We start from the raw sequence: 24,727 nt of genomic DNA, 5'->3' as shown, positions 1-24,727 counted from the left end.
TCCCAATAAATTAAGGTAGCACATATCTATTCCTAATTATTCCATATCCTATGACAAAGATTGTGCTACATTACTTCAATTAGTTTTTACTTACCAGCAATCATAATTAGGCTCTGGAAATACTTCTCAATTTAAAACATCTAGGGTTAGAATCAAAAGTTAACATAAATCTACTAAGATGTCTTTGTGCTACAACACTAACTTTTAAGAACTGCTAATAGGTATGCTTGTTACCAGACAGCATTTATAATAAAAAAAACCTTGATGAGCGTATCAAGAGTTCAAACATACATATACACATCTAAAAAAAGATATAATAGTAAAAAAAGAGTAACTCAGACACCAAAACCTATCTTTTATTCCTCCTTAAAATATAGCAAATATTCCTATGACCAAATGTAGCCAATTGCTTATAAAAAAATTTGGCACCACTAAAATCAGAAACCCTAATAATTCAGAGCTTTTTTGGTCAGACTGTGCTACTGTGTTAAGACAGCTGCTACTCTGCTGTATATGGAATTCAATAATACAATACAGTCACAAAGTAAAAGAGCAAGCATGAAGCATCCAATAAGTAAGTTTAAGTATAAGTGACTGTCCAGCAGATGTAGACAATGCCATATACTATATATTACTAAAGAATAAGGTTATCAAAGACGTGCAGACAGTTTCCAATAAATCTCAACGTCTATACTTCTAAAAAATGTCAACAGAACATCATTTACACACAATGCAGACCAGCCTTGAAGGGTCATGCAATATACTGGGTATTACATTCAAAAGTGAATGTAATAATGTCTTCATAGTTTCTTCCCTTCTACTTAAAGCAAATAGGGTGAAACATTTAAGGCTTCAGTGCATTATGCAAACATAAATAATAAATACCTGAAGTAATATTAATCTTTTGCTCTGATATTACCATAAACTATTAACATTACTTCACATTGCTTCTTAATTTTAGAAGTTTACCCAAATAAAACAAACCTTAAATACTGAGATTAGACGCAGCCGATTAAAACTCACTGTTTTATTATGATAATGTTATTTGATATGTCAAATTACAAGTGTATGATGTAACATAAAAACAGTTACAAACTTATATATATGCATATTTACATTATATACTTGTGAAAAGTAACAAGCTACATCTGTATATGTATAAAGAAAATAACTACGACATGAGTTATTGAACTAAAATTGTACATCATATACTTGGTATTTTTAAACCATAATAAAAATACCTAAAACATATATAAACAAATATAAACAGAACAAGAGCTGTTAAGATTTTAATGGAAACTATAATAGATGTGAGGCACTTTTTTGAGGTCGTTAGGGTGTGAAGCAAATGGCACTAAAGCAAACAAAATCAAACAAAACAAAAGAACAGGCAGTGTTTACAAAATAAACATTGGAGTACCATTTATACCGCAGTTTCAAACACAAATGTTTCCCACAATTTAATGCTTTAGAACTAATCACATAAAAGTTACATCATCAAAAGCTGTTAAGAATAAAAAGCTTAAATGTATCAGTGCACCAAAGCATTAGAGGATTAGAATAACCACTTGGCTGCTGGAGAAAGTAACACGTTTTACAATACATTGAAGGAAAACAAGTTAATACAGGCATTATGCTTTTTTTAAACCTAGACGAAGGTGAGAGTGTACACCTTTCTGCATTCCAAAACTATGCATTGATCTGTTTCATAAAAAAATACTAGCAGCAAAGTGGTTAGGAACTTAAATCATACATATGCAATTTAACAGACAGATAAAAAAATATTAGAGCAGACACACGTTGCATATAAAATACAGTACATAACCAGGTGTTGCACTGTGCTGGTTAATACAGAAGGAAACTTATTAGTTTGTCCCAAAAATATATACAAATCTTCCTAGATTTTGCTTTACAGCCAGCAAGTTTTATTAGGTTCATCAAACCTTGGTACAGCTCGCACTATGCAAAGCAATCAAATTCCTGACTCCAGAAGGAAACAAAAAAGCGTTTAAAAAAAAACATGAGAACCTACAACAAAACACAATTCTCTCAGTGTCTTGGTTTTCAACCAACTGAGTTAGGTTATGTATTAACAGTCTTTTGAAATTTAAAAAGGTGATTTTTTTACATAATGAAATTAGTGATTGTTTCTAGCAGCTTTAGATATCAAACTTTTAAAAATAAGTGGACTGCCACTAATGTACCGCGTTAACTTTCTCTGTCCTTATTTTTCAATACAAAACTAGAAAGAAACTCTTATTAAAACCTCTAAAGTCATTTCTCTGTTACATACCCCCTCTACTTTTCAATGTGAAATAATACTCAAAGGTGCCCTATATACATAATGCTGTCAGTTCAAGCTATTCACTCACAGCTGTGATAAATAAGATGCTTTATTTTTAAATTCAGGATGGGACATTATTATTTTTTAAATATAGTGTTATGTATTTACAATGGTTTGTACCTGGGCTAACATCTAAATTATTAAAGTGTCAGATCCATTGTTTAATGCAGACAGATATAAGCCTTAGGATTTCCACAAGGTACAAGTTGCATAGAAAGTAAAGAAATACTTAGTGTCAAAATGTTGTCACCACCAATGCAGAGTAAGATTCAGAAGTAGCATGCTTCTCAATGTCCATACCTCATACAGTATAGCCTTTAAATGCAGGTTTAACTATTTTTACAGACAGGATATGACTATTAACAGTCTGTGGGAAATGCATATTTCCTGTCATGAAGTCCTTAGTAGGAAAAATACACTCCTATCATGTACAATTTCTAAGCCACAATGAAAAGGGGGATGTTTTTCCATATTTATCTTCAACTAATCTCATGAAAGGTGTACACCTTAATCAAAACATCTGCTATTATTAAGAGAAGACAAGTTAATGTACATTATGAGTGACAAAATCAAGGCGAGTGAATAATGGCAGGAAAGGGTAAATACTAATGTAGTATGAATTTAGGATTTATCACATACCAAGCTTAAATTGAATTCTAACTGTGGTACGTAGTGTATAAATAAGTACTATTAAAAGTGACCAATATAAAAGGGAAATTTGAGATTTCATGGATTATTATTACAGATTGCCTATTGACATTGTACACATGAGTACATGTGGTTTTATATAGATAAATAATCACGCACACACACACACTTAGCTATATGTGAATGTATATATATTTATATATGTATACATATATACATACATACTTACACACGTGCTGTAGAACATTTCACACTAACAAGGAACGTACACAAAGTAGCTTGGGAATTTGGTCACTATGCTGTAACCAAAGCTTGGAAACCAGTGCTTAAAAAGATTTTAGTATCCTTATAATCTGGAATAATACCATTATATTTGAAGCAAAGCAATTCTATGCTGGGCGTGGTCAGTAAATGTACCTCTAATTCAAAAGCAATCATGTGCTGGACTTTTAAGAAGGGGATTACTCGAAACAACAAAAAAACTTGCTGGTTGAGCAAAATTTCAGCTTTTAACAAACTAAAATAAAATTATACTGCAGTTTCAGTAGAAATCGGACACAAAGGGGCAAAAACACTGGATCAGGTATCTGGATTTAAAGTGTAGATATTGGTCAAGAGGTTGCATAAACCAAAAAATAAAATAAAATGCAAGGACAAATGTGCATTATCACCAGAAAAGGGGAGGGTGCTGCAAATAGATTACATATTTATTCTACCTATGGAATTAATTTCTTTAAGGTGGAATGCAATACCATGGTCCAATAATCTTATTAGTATGGGCTCTCAATGTATGTTAAACAAAATATCTAATCGTACCTTTAATTGTATGGCGTTACTCATTTTTTTCACACAAAAAAGAAAAAAGAAAAATGTCCACCACAGAATAACATCTCAGCACTGCTAAGCAAGGATTAAGTTGCACTCACAACTGTTTAATTACCATTTGAATTAATGAAAGTTACCTTTCAGGAAATAAATTTTAAACCGACGTGTTATCTAGTGCATTTTAGTCTAAAAATTACACTGTCAGCAAATGCTTTAGTAATGAAAGGCCCCTGTCACCCAACTGCAAAATTCACAAAAAAGCAAGAACATATCCCTTTTAGCATACTCAAACAGTATATTCTCTGTACTTAGCTTAGAAGGCAATGTGCTGCCTTCCATACAAAAAACAAACTCCTTCACAAGTTACACTATGCGTATGAAAAAGATAGGCATGGTGGCCTTGTTTAGTAATCTCCATGTCTGTAGTCTCAACGTCCTTCGCTGAGTGAGCTTTGTAACATGGCTCCCTTACGCAGACGGTAATCCTGTTCTGCTGGCCAAAACAAATCTCCAAAGATCCAGGAAAGATGCCGCCTGGAGATAAAAAAAAGATGTTAAGCTTCCACTTCCTTCTGCGCCGGCGTTTCTCATCCCGCTGCTTTGTGCTTCCCTCCGCAGCACCTACACGCCTCGCCGCAGTGGTGACATGCCCTCAGGGGGAGGTAGCAGCACATACAGGGGGCGATGAAAGACAAGGCTATAAGTGCCAGCCATCTCAGGCAGAACTTGTCGTCACTAGTGTCGCATGAGCATGGATCTGAGAAATCGCCCTCTGAATCCGACATGCAGTGGTAGAGCATGCTCTCCGCACAAAGCATGCAGCTCACTTGGTAAATGCATCGCTTAATGGGATCTGGGGCATCTTGGCACTGTCCTCTCCAGTTGTCCTCATGGTTAAACATCTCTCTGCAGTATATGCACCGTGAACGTTCCCCATCCTCCTTCCTTCGTCGAGACTTTTTCGATTTGAGCACAGGAGAGGGCTGCATTTTGAATACCACCGAACCCTTGGAGTCTTTGATGGGGTTGGATTCAGGCCCATCACTGCAGGGGTACAGATACTCTGACTTTTTCGAATCTGGTTTGGAAAAAGGAGTAGTGGAATCAATGTCCTCTCTTTCCAAGTCGTTTTTCCACATGATGGGATGTCGGTAGTCCTCATACCCTCTGATTAGAACGTCTTTGCGGGGGTTTATTCGAACTATCTCATCTTCATCCTGAAAGCTCACATGGCGTGTTGACTTAAATGAGACCTACAGCGAAGAGAGACAGAAGAATGTTTAAAGTTTATATCAAACATTTCTTTCATCCTTAAAGCCGGATAAAATGAGCTTATGGAAAATGCAGGACCGCTTTTTAAAACTTTTTTTCAAAAACTTTGCAGGTTTAAAACTTGTATCTCTAGAAAAAATGAACTCCTGCATAGCTAAACAGAGGATGAAACGGGTGAATCCACAGAAATCAGTTTCCTGAAAACCTGAAAGAGCTCTGGCTAACTTATCCTACTTTACCACTGAAACATCTGTGCCAAATCTGCACTGTCACTTGGGAAATCCCTGTCACAGACATGATCCTGGCTCAGAATCTGCACTGCCTAGATCATACAGCTAAACCTGCTAGTCTGGACTAGCGCTTTTAGTAGTTGAGCTACTCGCAAGACCCAGAAGCACTTTAATTTTCAAATACCAATGTAGAACTGCCTGCTTGCTTTATCCTGACTTTTAATTAATCTAAAGTACATTCTTACTTAATCCTAAATACTACTTTATTAGCTACCTTATCTCCTGTATGAAGACTAAATGTTGCTCATTCTGCTTTAACATAAAAACATAAGAGAGGTAACAAGGGAGAGGAAGCCATTTGGCTCATCTGGACCGCTTGATAGTTAATTAGACCTCATCCAGCCACTTTCTTGAAAGAAACCAAGGTATCAGCTTCAACATGGCTGAGTAGCTTGTTCCTCACTCCCACACCTCTATGGCTAAGTGCCTCTTGTTCATAGCTTTCACCTTTATTGCACAAGAACCACTGCCAATTACCAGGTGAAGATTACTGAAGCCTGTCTGCATCCACCAGGACTCTCAGGTAAGCATCTCACAATGATCAGATGCCGCAAGAAGAAACAGCACATGCAGTAGTGAATTAAGGTGTCAATACAACATTCCCAATACAGAATATACCAATTCTGTCAAATAACTGAAATAAGAAGCATTCTAAATTTAAAGATTTTTAATTTTAATGAAAACCAAATGTTGCTTTTCGTGAATAAACTAAGCTGTGCATGAGTGCTATTTATGTGCATAGTTCAAGTCAGTGCGTCATATTCGCTAAGAGGGAAGCGTTCCTGCACACATTCTCTAAAGCTTATTTATGTATAGTTGTTTTAGTTGTACAGAACTGTTTAGATTCATCAGCACTTGGGATGGCCATGGAAGTTAGCCTGTCTTACAATTAACCCTATTCTTTCATTATTGTAAGCCCTGTCCTAAAGTAAGGCCAGCCCCAGCAGGAACGGGCGTGACTGACCTGGCTCTGCTGCGGAGGGTAGTACAGTCTCCGGGAAGAGGGGAACTCCTGGAAAGCCTGGGTCCGGACGTAGCAGCCGCGGCACGGCTCGCTGGTCACCACACTCTGCCTGGAGAAGGGCTCTTTTGTCGGTGTGCAAACAGAAGTATTTTCTTGATTTGCCTAAGACGAACAAAATCACAATATGAGGAAAAGGCACAGATCAGTTGTTTTTGGGTTTAAGGAGTCTGAGTCTACTATTGCATATGGAGGAATTCAGTACACTACACTAATTCCCAAAAATAAATTCCTGCAGTTGAAACTCATCTTGGCTAACTTTTAATAAGTGGACCTTTCTCTCATATATTTTGAATGTATGACACTGGTTATTAGCTGGGATTTTCCCTTATCAATTAATACAAAAAGAAGGGTTTCATTTATCAACACGTGCTTTAAACACTGAAAGAGAAATAGCAATGTGATCTGTGCTTCTGTCCACCAGGAGGCAGGCTGGAGTCTGCTTTGAACTTCTATTAGAACACACCTACTGTTCAGAACACAGGGTTCCTATCTATTCACATATTCCCAAAGGCATTTTTATTGTTATAGAAACTGGATCCACAGGCTTTACAAACACGCAAAAATGTCTTAGGATAAATACATTTCAAATAAAAAGAAAATTTTCGAGAGCTTCCTACATGAGAAAGAAAAGAACGATTTGATACAGAATCCTGCTTCCAGAAAAGGTAGCTTTTATTAAGCACAAGCACACAAGTAAAATAAAAGACCATTTTTTTCCGGCTAATTCACTGATGTTTTCAAAAAAAACATTTCCCCACAAGGGCTGTCTTTTTATGCGCTGCTTTTAGAATTCAGACTTTTTTTTTAACATATCACCACCCATTGATGATTACATTTTGTAAGACAGAATTCAAGATTTACAAGATTTAGATCTAAACAAATAAAGCACAGTGAATCACAACCATGCACGAGTCACGAACCATGTTGCTGTTAAGCTCAATATTCAGTGTGGGCTGGTATTCGACTGCTCATTACTGCACTCCACTGGGTAACTTGACTAACAGCGCGGGAAGCTGTATATACCTAGATAAGACGCAATGTTTTCTTATGATGACTGCACTACTCGCTGCATGTTGCTGGCCATCAGCTCTTAGGTTTTGATGTACGGACTGGTACATTCGGTCTTTCACGCAATGATTTCCGAACCCCCCTCCCCCGTTATGACCTTCACTCCCGTCGCTCCCAGCCCTTCTGGAAAGAGGGGGCAGGCTTGCGATTTGGCCTTCCTTGTGATAACGCGTTCCAACCGAAATTCCGACCTACAGCAGATTGTAGTTAAAAACCCCTGTTTTTCCCCAATGTGCACACAGCGTACGTTAACGGATCCAGCCTCCTCGGTGTTTATTCATCACACATGACAACAACAACAAAAAAAAAGACTCGACAACAGAATGCTGAGTTTCACACCATGGAAGCACAAAGGTAAAAAAAAAAATCCTTTAATGGGTTTTGAAATATACGTTTAACCAAATGGATAGCTCGCACACATGCAAGCACACTAACACACACACACGCATACCGCCCACGTTCAATCTCCTCTACCCACAGTGTGTGAAGTAGCCTGCTGGCACTGGTTAGTCTGCACCGTTTGTAAAGTAACCCACGCCAGCTTTTTAATGCACAACGGAAATCTGGTTTGCTCCCAGCTGCTGGTATAGTAATTACTGTCCTATGGTTGCTAAGAGATGCTTCCTTTGACTTTTTTTTTCTGACTACTAAAACAGTTCTGTATGCTTGGCCAATAAGGACTGATGGGTAAAGTAATAAAACAGCTCCAGCTGTAGAAATGCAGCAGAAACTTAAAAGCCAGATGACAGCTGCAGGGAAAATGGGAACCAGACTGAGCTCTCCTCTTCAAAGCCTCCTTCTCCCTCTCTCGCGCCGTGATGGCTGAGCCATGGCAATGCGTGCTAAGGTTAAAGATTCTGGATACCCTCGACAAACTCTGTAGGAAACAGTCAAAACTCATCTTTTTGTTTCTCTTGAAAAAATTGCCGGCCATTCCATGGCAACACATTAAAAATATTTCTAATATCAAGAAAAAGAGGCCCTTTTTTTACCAAAGCTCAAATCTTGTGGCACATACTGATCTTGGTTATCCAGGGCTCGCTGGCAGAGTAGGAGATCATGATTTTTTTTATCAGCTTCAGCCAAAAATTAGTGTAGGTTTTGGTGTGGAAAACAGAACACAAGAGAATGCAAGGTGAGCCAAAAAGCCAGCTCTTTTTTGTAATGTTTCAACTACATTTCATCAGATCAGGATCATTTTATGTATATAAAAAGACTGCAATCTATTTGTATTTTTCTAGAATTACAAACCGTATATGTACTGAACAGGTGAGAAACCACTAGGTTCATGACTATGTAGACATGAAAAGTTTATATTTAAGGTATGGCAAATGGCAAAGTAATATATGTATTTTTAATTGAAACAATAACCGTAAAATGTAGGCTATTTTCTGTTGTGTTTATATATTTGAACTTTCAGAAAGTGTAGACTATTGTATTTTCCACAAAACAACCACTGTTACTGATTGTGTTTAAAAAATCTGGGGGATGTTTATATTAAAAACACCCACTTGCTCTATTTAAAATGTACCTACAGTCACTGTTTATTCCGGGCTACTGCGTGTCATGTTATTAGCCTGGATGGAATAATACATGTGAAAACAAAAGCTCCACCCCTTCTTCTCTAATCCAGGAAGATCTAACAAGGCTAACGGTGCAGTGGCTATGGGCAGCCTCTCTCAGGAAGAAACAAAAAGAGTACCTACTAGATAGAGCTGCTTCATCTAAAAGCAGCTGTTCCCTGGCTCTCACATAATTGTACTGTAGCTCTCATCCATCTGTTTCTTGTTGCTAGGGAGTTTCCTCTAGTACTGTACGTATAAATAAAAAGAGCACTTTAAAAATCTTACTTCCCTGTATGAACAGAGATCTCATGGTGGTGCTAGATGGCTTAACAGGATCTTTTAGCTAGTCCCCCTGCTTCATATAAACCCCTGGGAAGAAGTTTTAAGCAAAGGCAGCCCTTTAGCTGTTAAAATGGCTGCACCCACAGCAGCAAAGATGAAAAACAGAACATTTCCCAGAAGCACTCACCCTCCTGGTAGCTCTATTCCCACAAGACATTAACCTGTTTTTTCAGCACCTCCAACAAGTAGAGATTTACCTATGGTTTAGGCGGTACACCCCAACTCGTATAAGCAAAAGAGCCTTTGCGTCTTCCTGTCATTTATTCATATGTAACATTTTTCTAAGCTGGAAAACACACCACCAAAATCACCTATCTATGGCAATGTAAATACCCTAAAATCCAGAAAGCACGGTACATGACCCTATTAAGACACAAACATCAGCTCTTTTCCAAATGTTTTACTTGCGGGTTCCATTACAGGGATTTACAGTTTCGTGCATAATTCTAAGTGACATCACATCATAAATACAACCAGCAGTGGACATTTACAGAACAACACCTGTCTGTAATTTTTCACATTATCTTTCTGAGCCTATATTATATAAATATAAATATTTTGCAAACAGGAGTGGAAGTAGAGTGAAGGGAGAAGTGGTGGCTTGCGATCTGAAAGAAGGGCACGATGCAAGAGGGGATTTGTGGTCTGGGTGTAGCCTGACGGAAGAGTGTGGTCAGGTATCACAGGGGAGGGAAGTGGGTGCAGGGCCCCGTCGGTCAGGAAGTGGCTGATGGAGTAGAACTTGGCTCAAGAATTCTTAAAGACATCAAATCTGCTGAATTAAAAAGGCAAAGATAAACTGAAGACAATATGTTTTCGGGATCCAGAAGAAAAACCATGTACACCACCAGAATAGGTATTCACTGAAAAACAAAGGTATTGTAGATTCTGTTCATTTTTGCAGTCCTGGAAGGACAGTTCCTCAAAACAAGAGAGATTAACACTATCCTGGTCTCTAGACACAAAGACATAACAGTCCCCACCACCCATGGCTTTTCCAGGCTTCTGTTTTTATAGGATAATTACTATAAAAACAATTTCCATTTCCATAGATATCAATGATTAAGGCATGGTTTATTCTGTATTAAACATTCCAGAAACTGGGAGAATCAAATAGTTGTATCAGGTTCTGGAATGGCTACCTTAACCCTTTGTCAACAGTTCTAAATAAAAGTTAAATACTTTAATAATACAAGTTTGCACAAAGAAGCTACCCTACAGCTTTGCAGCTCTTTCTATTTTGTGAAGGGGTGGCTAGCTCTGGACATTGACAGCGAAGGAGATGTTATAGTCTACACATCTTGAGACAGCACCACAAAAATCCTCAGGGTGGCAGGACACAAAGAATGATGAAGAATCAAAATTAATACTAACTGATGTTCATGCCATTTGAGATGAACCTCCACAACTTTCTACGTCAAACGACAAACTCAAGCCATGTGATACTAACAGCATGGCTGGCCAGTATTCAGACAAAATCTGACAAGAATGCTTGACAAAAGGTGGAAACATTTTGCGCTTCAAACCCAGAAAAGGGCAATGGATTACAAAAGTTTCTCATTATGGAAGTGAGAAGGCGAGGTGTTTTTTGGGGGAATTAATTTAAAAATGTATTAGGCTACTGTTTTAAAATGTACTAAAGCTATTTTTTTTGAAAATTTTAAATTTATTACTCAGTAGTCTACCACACTCTTGAGGAGGGAGCATTTTGAATGTAGGGTTAACATTTGATAAGTGCTATTTTCTTAAAGTTTACCAAACCTAACAGAAACAGTAAATTCTACAGTTAACAGATAACCCTGTCAAAGCATTTTACCTTTCAGCAATAAGGATTTGGAGAAAAAAATCCTTTTCTGACAACATGTTTTTTTAAATTCTCAACTTAGTATACAATCTGGTTAAGACAACTGTACCTCTAAACATCACAATTAAGCACCACAACACCTCTTGCCCCTTAATAACAATAACAAAAAACTTTTCTTTAGACTTCAAGGAAATGATTTTCAATCACAATCTTTCAGATTAAAATTCTCAAAATAAATATAGCAAAAAAAGTAACAAAACCCTTATCCACTGAAGCACAACAAATACATATGACACATTCATAATGGATCGCTAACAAAGCAAAGCTACCAGAACTATTTTCTTTCATAAAATACTGGCCATCCTTAAGAGTGATTAAATTTCTATTTGCAAAGGTAAGGAAGACATTCTCAACAGTGCAGAGGGGTTACTTTCAGAAAGGCATGTGCTGGGTGACACTGAATTGTGGCAATCTAAATAATACAGCACTACCTCATTGATCAAATAAGTTTCAGCCAAAGCCTGGCATGTCCCACTCCACTCCTGGATAAGAAGAGCCTCTACAGTTCCCAAAGATCAAAAGTTTTTCCAGGCAGATGTTACAGTCAGCGGCCAAGCACGTCACATGTGCAGTCTGAACTGTGCTGGTGGGCAAAGCTTGCCAGAAAAACACTGGGAAGTTCTGATGCTCCAGGCATTAAAAGCACATTCTAACCACATGCTTTGTGATTTTAGGAGTTCTGCAGGACCTTGTCCAGAACTTGTACCACAAATATACTTTATTAGCTTGTTAAACACAAAAGAAGCAAATATTTCAATCCTTCATCTCGAGACGACGGTATAGGTAACTTCCATTTTAACTTCAAGACGGTTAACCACAGCTAAATCAAGACGTACGGTAATATTAAAAGAACACCACTGAAATTAAAAAACATTATCTAGCACCCTTCTCAAAACCTAAAATTATACAGCAGCTGTACAGCAATTTTACAGCAAATGTACAGGCAACACGATTAACAAGATTTTTAACTACAAGAGTGGTTTATTTTCAAAATCCTTATTAAGACCTATTTGGAACTGCTATGACTGATTTCTTACTGATCACTACCCTCAGATATCACTGATGTTTGCTCAACCTTGTCTTCTAACACCTCTTGTGTTTTAAAAACATGTTAAATATACAAGACATTTAGTGATGCAGCTAACAGTTTGAGAAGTTCAAGGACAAATCCTTGATTAAAGGGAAAAGATTTGAAAAAAATGGTTTTCTGATATTCCTCAACCAAGAAATTCCAGTTAAGCGATGGATCCAAACTGACAACACACCAGTGTTTTTTTGACTGAAATCCTAAATACCGAAGACTCAGCAATCTTGAATTTCCACAAAACTGACAAATTTACATTGATAAATTTAACACTTATTTAACAAAGTATTTAAGCCTGTGACTCCACGTTTGGCCCACAGGTGTTCAGTAAATATTAATTTCTGGGTTGGAATTTTTTCCTCCCCAACTGGTTTCAAAAGCAGTTGATAAAATTGTAAACGTTTGTATAACGGACAACATTTTTACCAGAGTATTTTCATATTACAATTATTTAGAAACTGCCTGTTTGCTGCAAATCTTTTAGAGTCTCATGCATGGTCATACAGTATGTTACTTGTGCATAACATTTTGCATACCATACGTAGTGGGAGAGCGTTTTCAAAATGAGCTGGCTGAGAAAACTTAGTTGGGGTACAGATAAACCATTGCAAGTGACATTGATGCCTACATTTTACTCAAGTTAAAGAACAGTTTACCTGATAGGCCAAAAATAGTTGCTGTGATGAAGAAGTACAATACTAGAAGACATTACAAAAGAAAATGCCTCTTCACACTCCACATACACAGGACCTGTGCTAAAAGAGCAGTCCAGCAAATTGAAAAATAACTTTTCTGTACAGCGGAACATGTTTAGGAGAGGATCAAAAGGGCTGGAAATTGTCACCCAAGTCATTTATGGTATTTTAGGGTTTCTTGGGAAAAATGGCAAAATTTAAAGAAGTACAGATGCAGCCATTCAAAATGCGCGGTACAAACCCGTACCGCACGCAATTACCCACAGGTCACTGTGTTGTACCGCAGTATGTGATTGGCTGGCCAAAATTGGTTGTTAGTGAAAAGACTTAATCATTTAGTCTCTTTACTGTCCATGATTTAATCTGCTTAGTATTGAATATTTATAAGACATTTTACAACTAAAGGGAAATTTTAGTAGATGAGCATAAAAAAAAGAGGAGCATAACGCGTCTGATGGTCATAAACTATATAAATTTAGGAATATAAACGTATTTTGTAAACTGTATATGGCTGGTATTGGTAATTTATAAAGAAAAAATACACACTAGTATTCCACTTTCTTCCAAAACATTGTAAGCATCAAAGTTATAATAATAATAATAATAATAATTGTTTATACTTATATATCGCTTTTCTGGACACTCCACTCAAAGCGCTTTACAGGTAATGAGGACTCCCCTCCACCACCACCAATGTGCAGCATCTACCTGGATGATGCGACGGCAGCCATAATGCGCCAGAACGCTCACCACACATCAGCTATCAGTGGGGAGGAGAACAGAATCATGAAGCCAATTCATAGATGGGATTATTAGGAGGCCATGATTGGTAAGGGCCAATGGGAAAAGTTATCAACCTTTCAAGAAATAGTGATTCAACATATGTGAGACATCTTAGGACACTTCTAGAAACAACAAGTTTTTCACTGGACATTTTGATTTCTAAGGAGCCGTGTAAAAGAGAAAGAGGTTTTTGATCACCTTTGAAAAAAAGAGTATCTGATACAGCTCAGCCTTTTACTTTCTTAATGGCATTAATAACAAATTATAAGTGACAAGAACTGACTGGGATGTAGAACCTCAAGGGTCATACAACAGGATCAGAATTATTTGAATATGGCCCATCAGCGATAGCATATATGTTTCCCAAACGGTAGCGTGGGAAAAGATGCCTGACTGAGAGGATTGACTTAGTCAAAATGTATAGGGAAATAGTGGAATTGGCCTAAAAAATCGCTAACATCTTCATAATTTTTTTAAATGAATAATTAAAAACTATGTAAATTTTTCATCTGTAATTTACTTTATCGGTTTCAGAAAGTTTGAGACGGGTTTTCATATTTTAATAAAATAAGTTTCTTTGTCAAATGCACAACCTACCTGTACGTACTTAGCTACATCGATACAGTGTGCTTATACTTGAGTGGACACAAGGGCTACAATATATATACACCATTGCATAGGAATGCATGCTATGAACCTAAATGACCAATTATATTAAAATAAGTTATCTTTAGCAAATAGGGAGATAGGAGGATGTGCCTGATTTTGGACCACTGCTAATTTTGTAACCACAGGAAAGCACTGTTCTAGGTTAATTACTTTGAAAAAAATTCACCAAGCATCTCTGTGTGTTTCACAGAGAAAAATTTCTTCAACAGCGCCACATTCACCAACAGAACAATTGATCGAAAATGAATACCTCACAAAAATCAAGTATTATGTCATGGCTGAAAGGAATAGACGCCAAGAGTTCCGACGCCAGCTCCGATAGATCATGCACACATGGTGAGAACGAGGAGGATTATACATCTGCCTCCGACACTAGCTCTGCTGCTGAACCTGACACAGAGAGCACACTCCTAGTGTTAGCAACGTCGGAAAACGGGTACAAGGCGGTACGATCCAAATTATCCAAGGACTCAGTGCTATTTTTAGTTTTTATGCGTGTGAGTCTGTGCGCGCGCTCATGTTGGTCATTGAGATTTTCTGTCGTTCCTACGAGATGACTTGTAGGTGGTACTTGGGTGCTTTGGTTTGATCAGGGGTGGTACTTGGTCTAAAATGTTTGAGAACCACTGGTTTAGAGCAACAGTGGAGAAACTCAATGCAGAATATGCAAGGTTGCTTTACCACCAGGGTGTTCGGTGGTTAAATCAAATTATAATAAAACAGTTCATGAAAAAGAGAATTTAAAAGCTACTGTGAGACAAGGAATTACTTTGGGATATTCTTTTCCTGGACAACATTGACCAGTTTACCCAGTTGTCTGAATGTGCAATTACTGGGTAAAGAACATCTCGTTTATTAACTGCATGGCGGCATTAAGGCATTTGAACAAAGACTGTCGTTCTTTAAGCTGCTTCTAATCTTGTTCATCTGCAAAACCTTAAAAAGGTAAATTTAGGTAAAAACAGGGAAGCATGTGAAACATCTGCAATATATGCAGCATTCACTACAAAGCTGTTGCTAGAATTTCAGGTTTCTAAAACTTTAATTTTTTCACACCCATTTACTTGCAAAGACGATAATGTACCAGAACTGCAAATGCAGCCCAATGAATTTCAATACAGCACTGTTCCCCTCTGAGATTTCTACAAGTACACGAATGAAGAAAAATATACAGGGATAACAAAGCCTGACAAAGGATGCTCACACTTTTTGGAAAAGATAACATGTGTTAACAGCTTTATAAAACTGAACAAGTCTCAACTTGGAGGGAATCTAAGGTGACCCCACATACAGAATTTGTTGTGGTTTGTTGTAAGTCAGCCAAATCACTGCAGACATGGAGAAAATGAGATCAAATATCTCAATTTCATACATCTAACTGAAAGGTGTGTATCAATATTAGCTATATATAAGCATGCAGTAAACAAGAATTATACTACTAACAGAAATACTAATTTCGGAATGATTGAAAAGGAAAATCTATACTTTAAGCACTATCTAATACTTTTGAATGGCCTTGTCAGAGCCCCGACCTACATCTCATCGTAAAATCTTTGGAATGACTTGAAAGGGGCAGTCCATCAACGGTCACCACGCAGTTTGACTGAGCTTGAACAATTCTGTAAGGAAGAAAGGGCAAATATTCCTGCAAAGTTGGTAGAGATGTATCCAAACAGAATCAAGCCTGTAATTCAAGCAAAGGGTGTTTCCACCAAGTATTAACTCAGGGACTGTTCTCTTATCCAATCCAGGTATTCTACTTTTTTTTTCAGAAATTTTGCTTTTTTTCCACATGGATGCTACAATGTACAATTTCTAAATAAAACTAGAAAACATCTTATTTTATTAGTCTTCTTTTTGGGCTTTAGGGAAACAAAAGGTGAACATTTTAATAGGGGGTGGTGACTTTCTATACCCACTGAATGTGAACCATAGGGCTCATTCCACATACTGAATTGAAAAAATAGATGACACTGTAAAGGGGAACATTCAATTTTGCAACCATTTTATTCTTCACAACTGAGCCTGCAATTACATTATAAATATCATTATCAGTGAATATGGAAATAACATTGAGGTACGTACATTTAAAGCACGACAGCACAAGGCATCACCTTTTTTATAGTACAACTACATTGTCTGTAAGTAGCTACAAAATGTGCATTAGACTGATTTCTTATCCAGCTCTGTGATGACTTTAATCCAGGTAGATGCTGCACATTGGTGGTGGTGGAGGGGAGTCCCCATTACCTGTAAAGCGCTTTGAGTGGAGTGTCCAGAAAAGCGCTATATAAGTGTAAGCAATTATTATTATTATTACATACAAGGAATTATGCCTTTTTTGAAGAATGTGTAAATACCTACATAGACACTGAAATATTTGAATAAAATACAAATAACTGCACCAATGTGTTTAATTGAGGCCAAATGTTGAAATAAAGGCAACCTTTTTGATTATTATTACATATGTGCCCAAGCCCTATAAAACTTACATTTATGATAAGGTTCCTTCTATAACACTTCAAGCTATGTTATGAATAAAATATAATTTTATAAGTTATATAAAATATAAAATGGGTGCATGTGTATATGCATTCCTATATAAAATACACCATTCGGAACATCCTTCCTGCTGAAAGCAAACCCACTTCTGTCAATGCGTAAATCACAGGGCTGTTTTTTTAATCAGGCTAGCATAAACTGGGCTTCCTAAGCCTAACAAAGAACTAGTCAGTCAAGGACTAGCCTGAAGCCACAGAACAGAGATGGCTCTAAATACCTAAATGCATGACTCATCCTTCCTTTCCCTGGGGTTAGTAAGATGAGAGGTAGTTCTCAAACTGTCAAAGTGTATTTTGTGGCTTGATATTCATGCCAATACACCTGCCTGGAAACGACTCATTACCTGCCAAAGACATGTAAAGTATAGACACCGTGATCACCTTGCATACATTCCTTAAAAACCACAGGTAAGTCTGAGAGAGTGAACAGATCAGGTAGGGCTCAATTACAAGCTTCAGAGCACATAACCAGCTGATATTTAATGCAAACTGTAAAGAAATTAAATAGTATTTGTACTGCAGCTCATTTAAACTTTTAAAAATAAAGTCATAGTATTCCAAAAGAATGTTCATTCACACAAAAAAGCTTATGAAGCTTTAAAACTGCCTTTTAATTCAGCCTCCTTGGGGATTTTTTTTTAACATATCAACACAACAGGACCAAAAATCACAAATTAACAGTGCTGAGGTAATGAAAAACTAGTTTTAAAATAAAAGCTATCAAAAACATTGCATTCACTGAACTTGTTTCATAGGATATGAGTCTAGGAGTGAGACAATAACTAATATCCAGATTAATCATTGACCACACCCATCAGTGTTTTTTCCATCATATGAACCTTCAACAGACTCTACAGTTCTAGGTTGTTAGACATTTCTTCTTACCTTTCCACAACAGACAACAATTTTTAACTCCATCTCTTGAACTGTATGTGGTTCACTGGTTAGAAATATCTGACCATATAAAAATGTCAGTTGAGATGAATCTTTGACCATTTTGTTTAAAAAAAGGCTGTCATTACTAAACCATAATGTTTGGGGTCTTGTGAAATGTAGGTCTTTTACCAATCAAGCAAAAAAGATTAGTGTTTAGCTATATCCTATGGATTGGACTACTGCCTCATCAGACTACATAAATTCATCTGCTATTTGCTAAATTCATTTTTTTCTTTAAAAGCTTTAATTGACAGACTGGAAAAATTTAGTGGACCGTAATGTTGAGTCAGTAATATTGTCAGTCAATACCTACTAGTGTAGCACAGCTCTCTATCAAACACCAGTTAAAATAAGTTGAATATTAAACACATCTTCCTAAGCAGTAGTTCAATGTTTTTGAGTGTTGAAATAAAGCTGCAAATAGTGTCCAAATGCTCTGTTTCTTTTAAAGAAAAACCACAAACACCAACCAAATTGCTATTAAATATAAAAACAACATGATTTGACTTACTTGTACTCCATCTTCTGGGACTTCTGGTTCGCTGTAAGATGATGGGCAACCTAAAATAAAAATATAAAGGATTCAGAGACATTTTTTGCTCACCACACCCTTGTAAATATTCCTGACATTTCAGTAAACATTGCGAAGTAAACTAGTAACTTGTCCTATTAAACTTGAATAGTTCAGGTGGGTAGCTGCGTCAGCATGTGTAGGCTGCAAAGGAACAAGTAATAGGTGTATTCCATGCTGAAAAAAAGAAGAAAGAAAACAACTTTTCGGCGTCACTTCATATGGCAGAAACATACCTTTTAGGTATGTTTGGCTATGCTGTATCAGAGCTATAGTTTGCATAGTATATTTTCCACACTAGGATTCTGGTCTCAGAAAAAAGTTCCACTAAGTAGTTTAAGAAGTTTGAGATGGTGTGAAAAGCAGCTGCTCTTGTGTGGAAGTTCAGAAAAGAACATTCTACAATCTAACACCACAGGGACTCGAATTCACTTAGCTTTTTAATCTGTAAAAATACAGAGTTTAAAAAAAAGATTCAGTTTAATCCATGTTCAATAAGATTCAAATAAAAGGTGAAAAGCACTACCTTTTAAGTAATGCTAGGGCTCAACTATCTAGTATTAAAATAATTTTAAGATTTAAAATACTTAAAACTCCTATTTCTTTTGAGAATGTCAAACTTCTTTCTGTACATGAATCATACCAAGCGTTGAATATATTCTTAACAAATCAAAACTAATCACACCTACAACACTGCAAACTGTCCTTGAACATGTCTCCAATGTATTTGGTTTTTCTTTTTTTATTTTGACTCATTTCAGCCTTTTGTCCAGCTGCTTAATGCCTCAGTTAAACTGCAGGCAGCACATATAGCTGTGTCAGCTGAGACTGAATGACGTAAGGGTAGTGTACCTAGTAGCCATGGTAACAGGGAACTGCAAAGTTGATACTGCAGCCCACAAAGCAATGCACAGGAATACAAAGAATTTTGTACATCATTTGACATTACTGCACAATTCAGCCATGAAACCTAAGGTGGAGCATTTCAGCTACAGGTCTTTCATGTTTATTATTCCTTAGAAAAAAAAAAACTTTTACCTAATTTCTAGAGCATACAATATACAGAATAGATTGATCTGCATTTTAAATTTTCCAGGAACATAGCCAACTCTGAAATAATCATTACAAAGCATTGTGATTTACAGCAACCCAATTCCAACTTGACCATTAAAACAAAACTTTCCATACTATTGAATGTTCTAGTCCCTGGGGTTCAAAGTATGAAAAGATGCACGCGCATTACATAACACTGCAGGCAATGGTAATCTGCCAAACTGTCTCCCTGGTAATTACATGCATGTTACCTTTGGCATTTTACTAAAAAACCTTATCAGCACATCAGAAACCTGCTGTGTCAAACTCAATGCAGGGCTGTGAATGGCTTCTACAGGAAGTCAGTATCTTATACAGTATCTTATTCATGCTTAGAGTGATAAGATAAACAGAGGGGCTGGTACAGGTCAGTACAAAGAGAACCAGTTCATGGAATGCCAGAAGTAATAAAGATTATATCTAGAAAAGGTTCAAAAACATTTAGGCTATTTTACAAATTATACAAATGACAGGAACAGTAATCAATGCGTGTTTCCTTGAAAATTGGTCAAAGTACTAACCTAAAATAATTAAAAATGCTGAAAACAATGGTCAACCTTTGATTTCTGATGTCATGAGAAAACTCTAAACCTGGTAAGCAAACATTTACAATCAAATCTATGTATATATTCTGTAGTTTGCAGGAGGCAACTGAGGAACATATGTTATTTTGGTTCTTTTACATTATTGGAATGGATGAAATTCATTTCCCTCTTCTGGACACAATTCACAGGAAACTCAAAGCACAAAACAGCACATGCAATCAACATAAATAAAATGAAAGTACAGTAAAACATATTTAAAATCTTAAGTGAAGAGATAGGTCTCTTTTATTTATCAAGATTTTAGAATGTCAACAGTGGCTTTACAGATGCTTCGTCATCCATTGTGGACACCCTGGTGTTTGGTACCGGAAGAAGGCCTGTGTCAGCAGATATAAGGGTAAGAGCTCAATTCTGTGACTGCAATAAATTCCTAAAATAACCTGAAGTTGGACCATTCAGTCCAGCCTTATTTGTGCTCCAGGGAACCTTTAAAGTCCCCGATAAAGTTCAAAGAGATCTAGCACATGCAATTGACAGAGGACAAAAGTCATGCCAATGCACATTACTGTTATTTAGCAGAAGAGCAAGGTCAAAAAAAGGCTGTTTAGAGAATTAGAAAGAGCAGAAAAATTAAGGACTCAGAATAATCCTGATTAAATAAATTAATGTATCAATATTTAACCATCACCAAGGCAAAGTGAAGCACTTGACAGAGCATTGTGCCACAGTTGGAAAAGGATGTTCTTGTGATATTCCTAGCAATTCAAATGACAAGTAACACCCAATGTTTTAAATTTAATGAAGTGTTGATTTCAAAAACCACACTGAAGTCACCAGCTTTGCAAGGCTGATATGGGGAGATGATAAGCATACATTTTTTTTCCACAGTTATATCAAGTTCAGTTGCTTCTATGATATCAAACATACAGCTGGAAAAAAAAGTAGAAACTGCAGCAAATAATATCCAGTTTGGACTGCAAATAATTCTGTACATCTGCATAGTACTGAAACCGAAAAATCAATGCTGGTCAATAATCTAAGAGGAAACACATAAGTAATAAGTATTAAAGGTCCCAGAACAGAATCCTGTTGAGCATCATCAGATGTAAAACAGTCAATTAACTAATCAACTATATATTAACATATATAAAGAATATTATATAACAAGTATATTACATAGGCTCTGACTCTCTTGTGATTCTATATTGGAAAATGGATGGATGCATAATATATAAGTGAATATATAATATATTCACATTTGGTAACCAAACGGGAGCCAAACCAACACCAATAAGTGCCAGTTATCCCTAGAAAATGTTCCATGTAATCCTACAGGATGCTGTGATTGACCATATCAAATGTTGCACTTGTATCTAGAAGGATAACCTTAGTGACAAAGAATTAGAAACCATCAGTAAATATTTTCACAAGGGTTGTTCCAGTCCAGCCAGTTAGGGTTTGGATGGAGTACTGTCTACACCTAAAACCCTCACTGAACATTTTCAAAGGGTTCATTAGATAAGATGGTAATTGATACTGCACTGTCAACATGTTTTGCAAGAAAATCTTGAATTAGGACATTATATAAGCACTCAGGGGGTACAGACCGGTTATGATAGCACAAGTGTTTCATCATACAAGAACAAGACCAACTTTTCTGGGATTCATTAGAAAGACAAAAAGCATAGAAGCTAGCTTTGTGTAGAGGTCCAAGGACAGTACAAAATAATTACAAAAAAATACAAAATAACCATTCTGGTTTTAAATCATAAAAACGAAAATGTATTACTTGAAATAAAATGTGGGTTTTTGTCTGTGCAGTACCTTAGCACAATCATTTTTAAAAACAAAAATAGTAAAAAAAAATTACTAAAAAACTTTTTTTACAAGATACTGCAAAGATAGGTTTACCAGTTTTACTTGGTAAACATTAAAGCAATGAACGTATTTTGAGGCTGTCTACTGAATCTTCAATGATTAAGACAAATCACAATTTAATAAAAAATAAGTATGACATGATTTAAGTCTATAAATAAGCCCTAATTTAATTTACAGTTTGACAGTCAAGAATATAACAGACTCTATAAAATGAAAGAATTATAACAAACCCCACAATCCTATTTTTAAACTACTTTGGGAGGGTCTACTTTGCCACACCTTCTGCTATGACAAAGCTCTTTCACAGCAGAGTATTTTTCATCACTGTGGCAGAAAAAGTACACTGATAAAAGTCATAAGACACTTTTAAACGAGCTATGTATAACTGTACTTAATTTACAGTGGGAAACATACCTTTATATACAATTTATAAGTATATACTGCTCGAAATGCAAACAGCTTTATATCCGTCCCCACACTTTTTTCAGTGTCTGACAACTGCTTTAGTATTTGAATAGTTTATATAAAGTTTGTAACACATCCATTTTAAACCAAAAAAATACCTTGGTTGATGTCCTCGATGGCTCGACGAATACCTCTGTCAAAGGCTCTTGCATCAGCAGGACTCTGGAAAGTCAGCCCAAACTTCTTCTCATTGATTCTCCAGTGGTGAAATATTGGGTTAACCTTGTTGTACACCAGCTCCTTCTTCAAAACACACTCCAAGACAACCTGAAGGCCAAAAGTACTTAATTACTATTCAAATAAAATTCAGATGATCAATGACTTGTAAATGTTGGGTGAAATGTTCAAAGCAGTGCCCCGATAATCATTAAACATGAATAAAAAAGTGAAAACACAAAGATCAGGGACAGCCTTTTAGAAAAAGGCTACTTTTCCCAGCAGTAGCACTCAAGCACTCAAACTAGAAAAAACAGCTCCTGACAAACAAAAAAAAGTTTATCGAGTAAAAGAACAGTAACATACATCCATCTATGTAAGCTTGGAATAAGTTTGGTCGTCCTGGGAATCTTTCCTATTGGCAAAATCTGCATCCATGTAGTCTGTTCAGCAGTAAGTTTTATAAAACCCATTATTAAATCAGACCATCTGACTTAACTCCAGGACAGCTCCTTAACAGATTAAATGAAATAAGAGATGGGCATTATGGGCTTTGTGCTGTTTGCAAAGCAATTGAATGTATCCTGTGTGGTTATTTGTACTAGTGAAAATAAGACGTCTATATTGAATAACAATGCAAAAATGAGTCCTACAATGCAAAGGGGGCCTATTTAGGGAATTAAATATATAGAGTATTCTCGATCATTCTATTCATTCATCTGCACAATTCTGACACTGCCAGTTATATTTTAAAAACAAACAATTTTCCAAACTTTTCAAGTAATGTGCAATTCAGAAGCGCACTGTTGTTTTGAGATAAAATAACCTGTAAAATTGTGCCGGTGCATCTAACTTAAGCGTTAAATGTCAGCTCTCTGTGTATATACAGCATGTGCTTAAATCATACATCACTTCGCACTTATTATAAATTCTGTGTTTTTTAGTCAATAAGTTTCTCAAAGCTCCTTAAGATTAGTGTGGAATTATGACCGATTTTCCTTCCGACATCTTCCAGCCACTATAATGGGATGTCAGAGCAGAGTGCAGGACGGTAGAACGCCTTGTGTCTGTGCCAGAAGGGCACAGCCCTGTGTTTACACAATCCAGTGGCCAGGAGGAGGCTGGAGCAGAGGCCGACAGAGGAGACTAGACTGGCTGGAGCCAGCACTAGTAAGGTGAGCACAAATGAAGAGGAAGAGGAGGAAGTATTCTCATTACTGGTAATATACCACATTTCACAACAGTTCCAAATAAAAAAAAAAGATGAATGGAATTCTGTTTCAGTTTCAAGTTGCTGGGTTTCCTAGTCCTTGCAGTGCTTTTTGCTGCCTGGAGCCGAAAACGTATCTGTTATCTCGACCCGCAGAGGAAATGATTTTGCAGCTTTGAGGCTTGTTTCCTTAAAAACAGTCTTTGTGAATTAAAATGGGGGCAGATGGGAAAAATTGTATTTGTGCATTTGAAAGTCATCTGAGCTAACACTATTCTTAAAGAAGAGTGAAACACCAACATATTGTCCTAACGAAGAAAAAATGTCAAACATGCTAAATATTCATAGTGAAATATTCCATCCTATATAAAAGGAGGGGAAAATAGGATACAGGATGCCCTAGTGATTTCAGAACGTTCTGGTGCAAGTAGGAAATAGCACAAATGCAATTTTGCTTTTATTGACAATAGCTTTATTAAGGGCATTAAAAGCTGTTTCAAAGTAGGGGAAGTATTTTAGTGATACTGTAAATGGAAGAATTATTATGAATAAAAACTGATATTATATATACAGACATACCTGTATTACAAATGAAATGCAGTGAAAAGAAATGAGAGTGGTACACCAAACTATCACATATGAAACTTCTACCTTAAATGCTGCCCAAAGCCCAGTAAGAATATAAGAACTTTAAAAAGCCAAGAAGGTAGGCTAACACTTTGTTCAACGAAATTAACTTATAAACACTGTAGCCTTACTATGTGTATAAATAATACATAATGCACTATCTGGATTCATCATCAGGAAAGACCCCTATCCCCAGTAAAGGAAATGGCACCC

At 36.5% G+C, this 24,727-nt stretch overlaps 1 protein-coding gene across 1 annotated transcript in view; it reads right to left on the bottom strand.

Moving 5' to 3' along the window:
- Positions 1-1,014: 1,014 nt before the first annotated feature.
- The window catches only part of spred1 (sprouty related EVH1 domain containing 1), a 48,645-nt gene continuing 24,932 nt past the window's right edge, over positions 1,015-24,727 (bottom strand). Inside the window, exons 3-6 of the mRNA XM_006632428.3 lie at positions 22,620-22,788; positions 18,482-18,531; positions 6,344-6,505; positions 1,015-5,070 (exon numbers count right to left, since the gene is read on the bottom strand). Of these exons, the coding sequence (XP_006632491.2) occupies positions 4,405-5,070; positions 6,344-6,505; positions 18,482-18,531; positions 22,620-22,788 (1,047 nt within the window). The 3' untranslated portion in view covers positions 1,015-4,404. The remainder of the gene's footprint in view (positions 5,071-6,343; positions 6,506-18,481; positions 18,532-22,619; positions 22,789-24,727) is intronic.

This window comes from Lepisosteus oculatus, chromosome 8, assembly GCF_040954835.1.
Source record: "Lepisosteus oculatus isolate fLepOcu1 chromosome 8, fLepOcu1.hap2, whole genome shotgun sequence".
Classification (NCBI taxonomy): domain Eukaryota; kingdom Metazoa; phylum Chordata; class Actinopteri; order Semionotiformes; family Lepisosteidae; genus Lepisosteus; species Lepisosteus oculatus.
The sequence above is the reverse complement of the archived record's forward strand: the minus strand, read 5'-3'. Positions and strand labels throughout refer to the sequence as shown.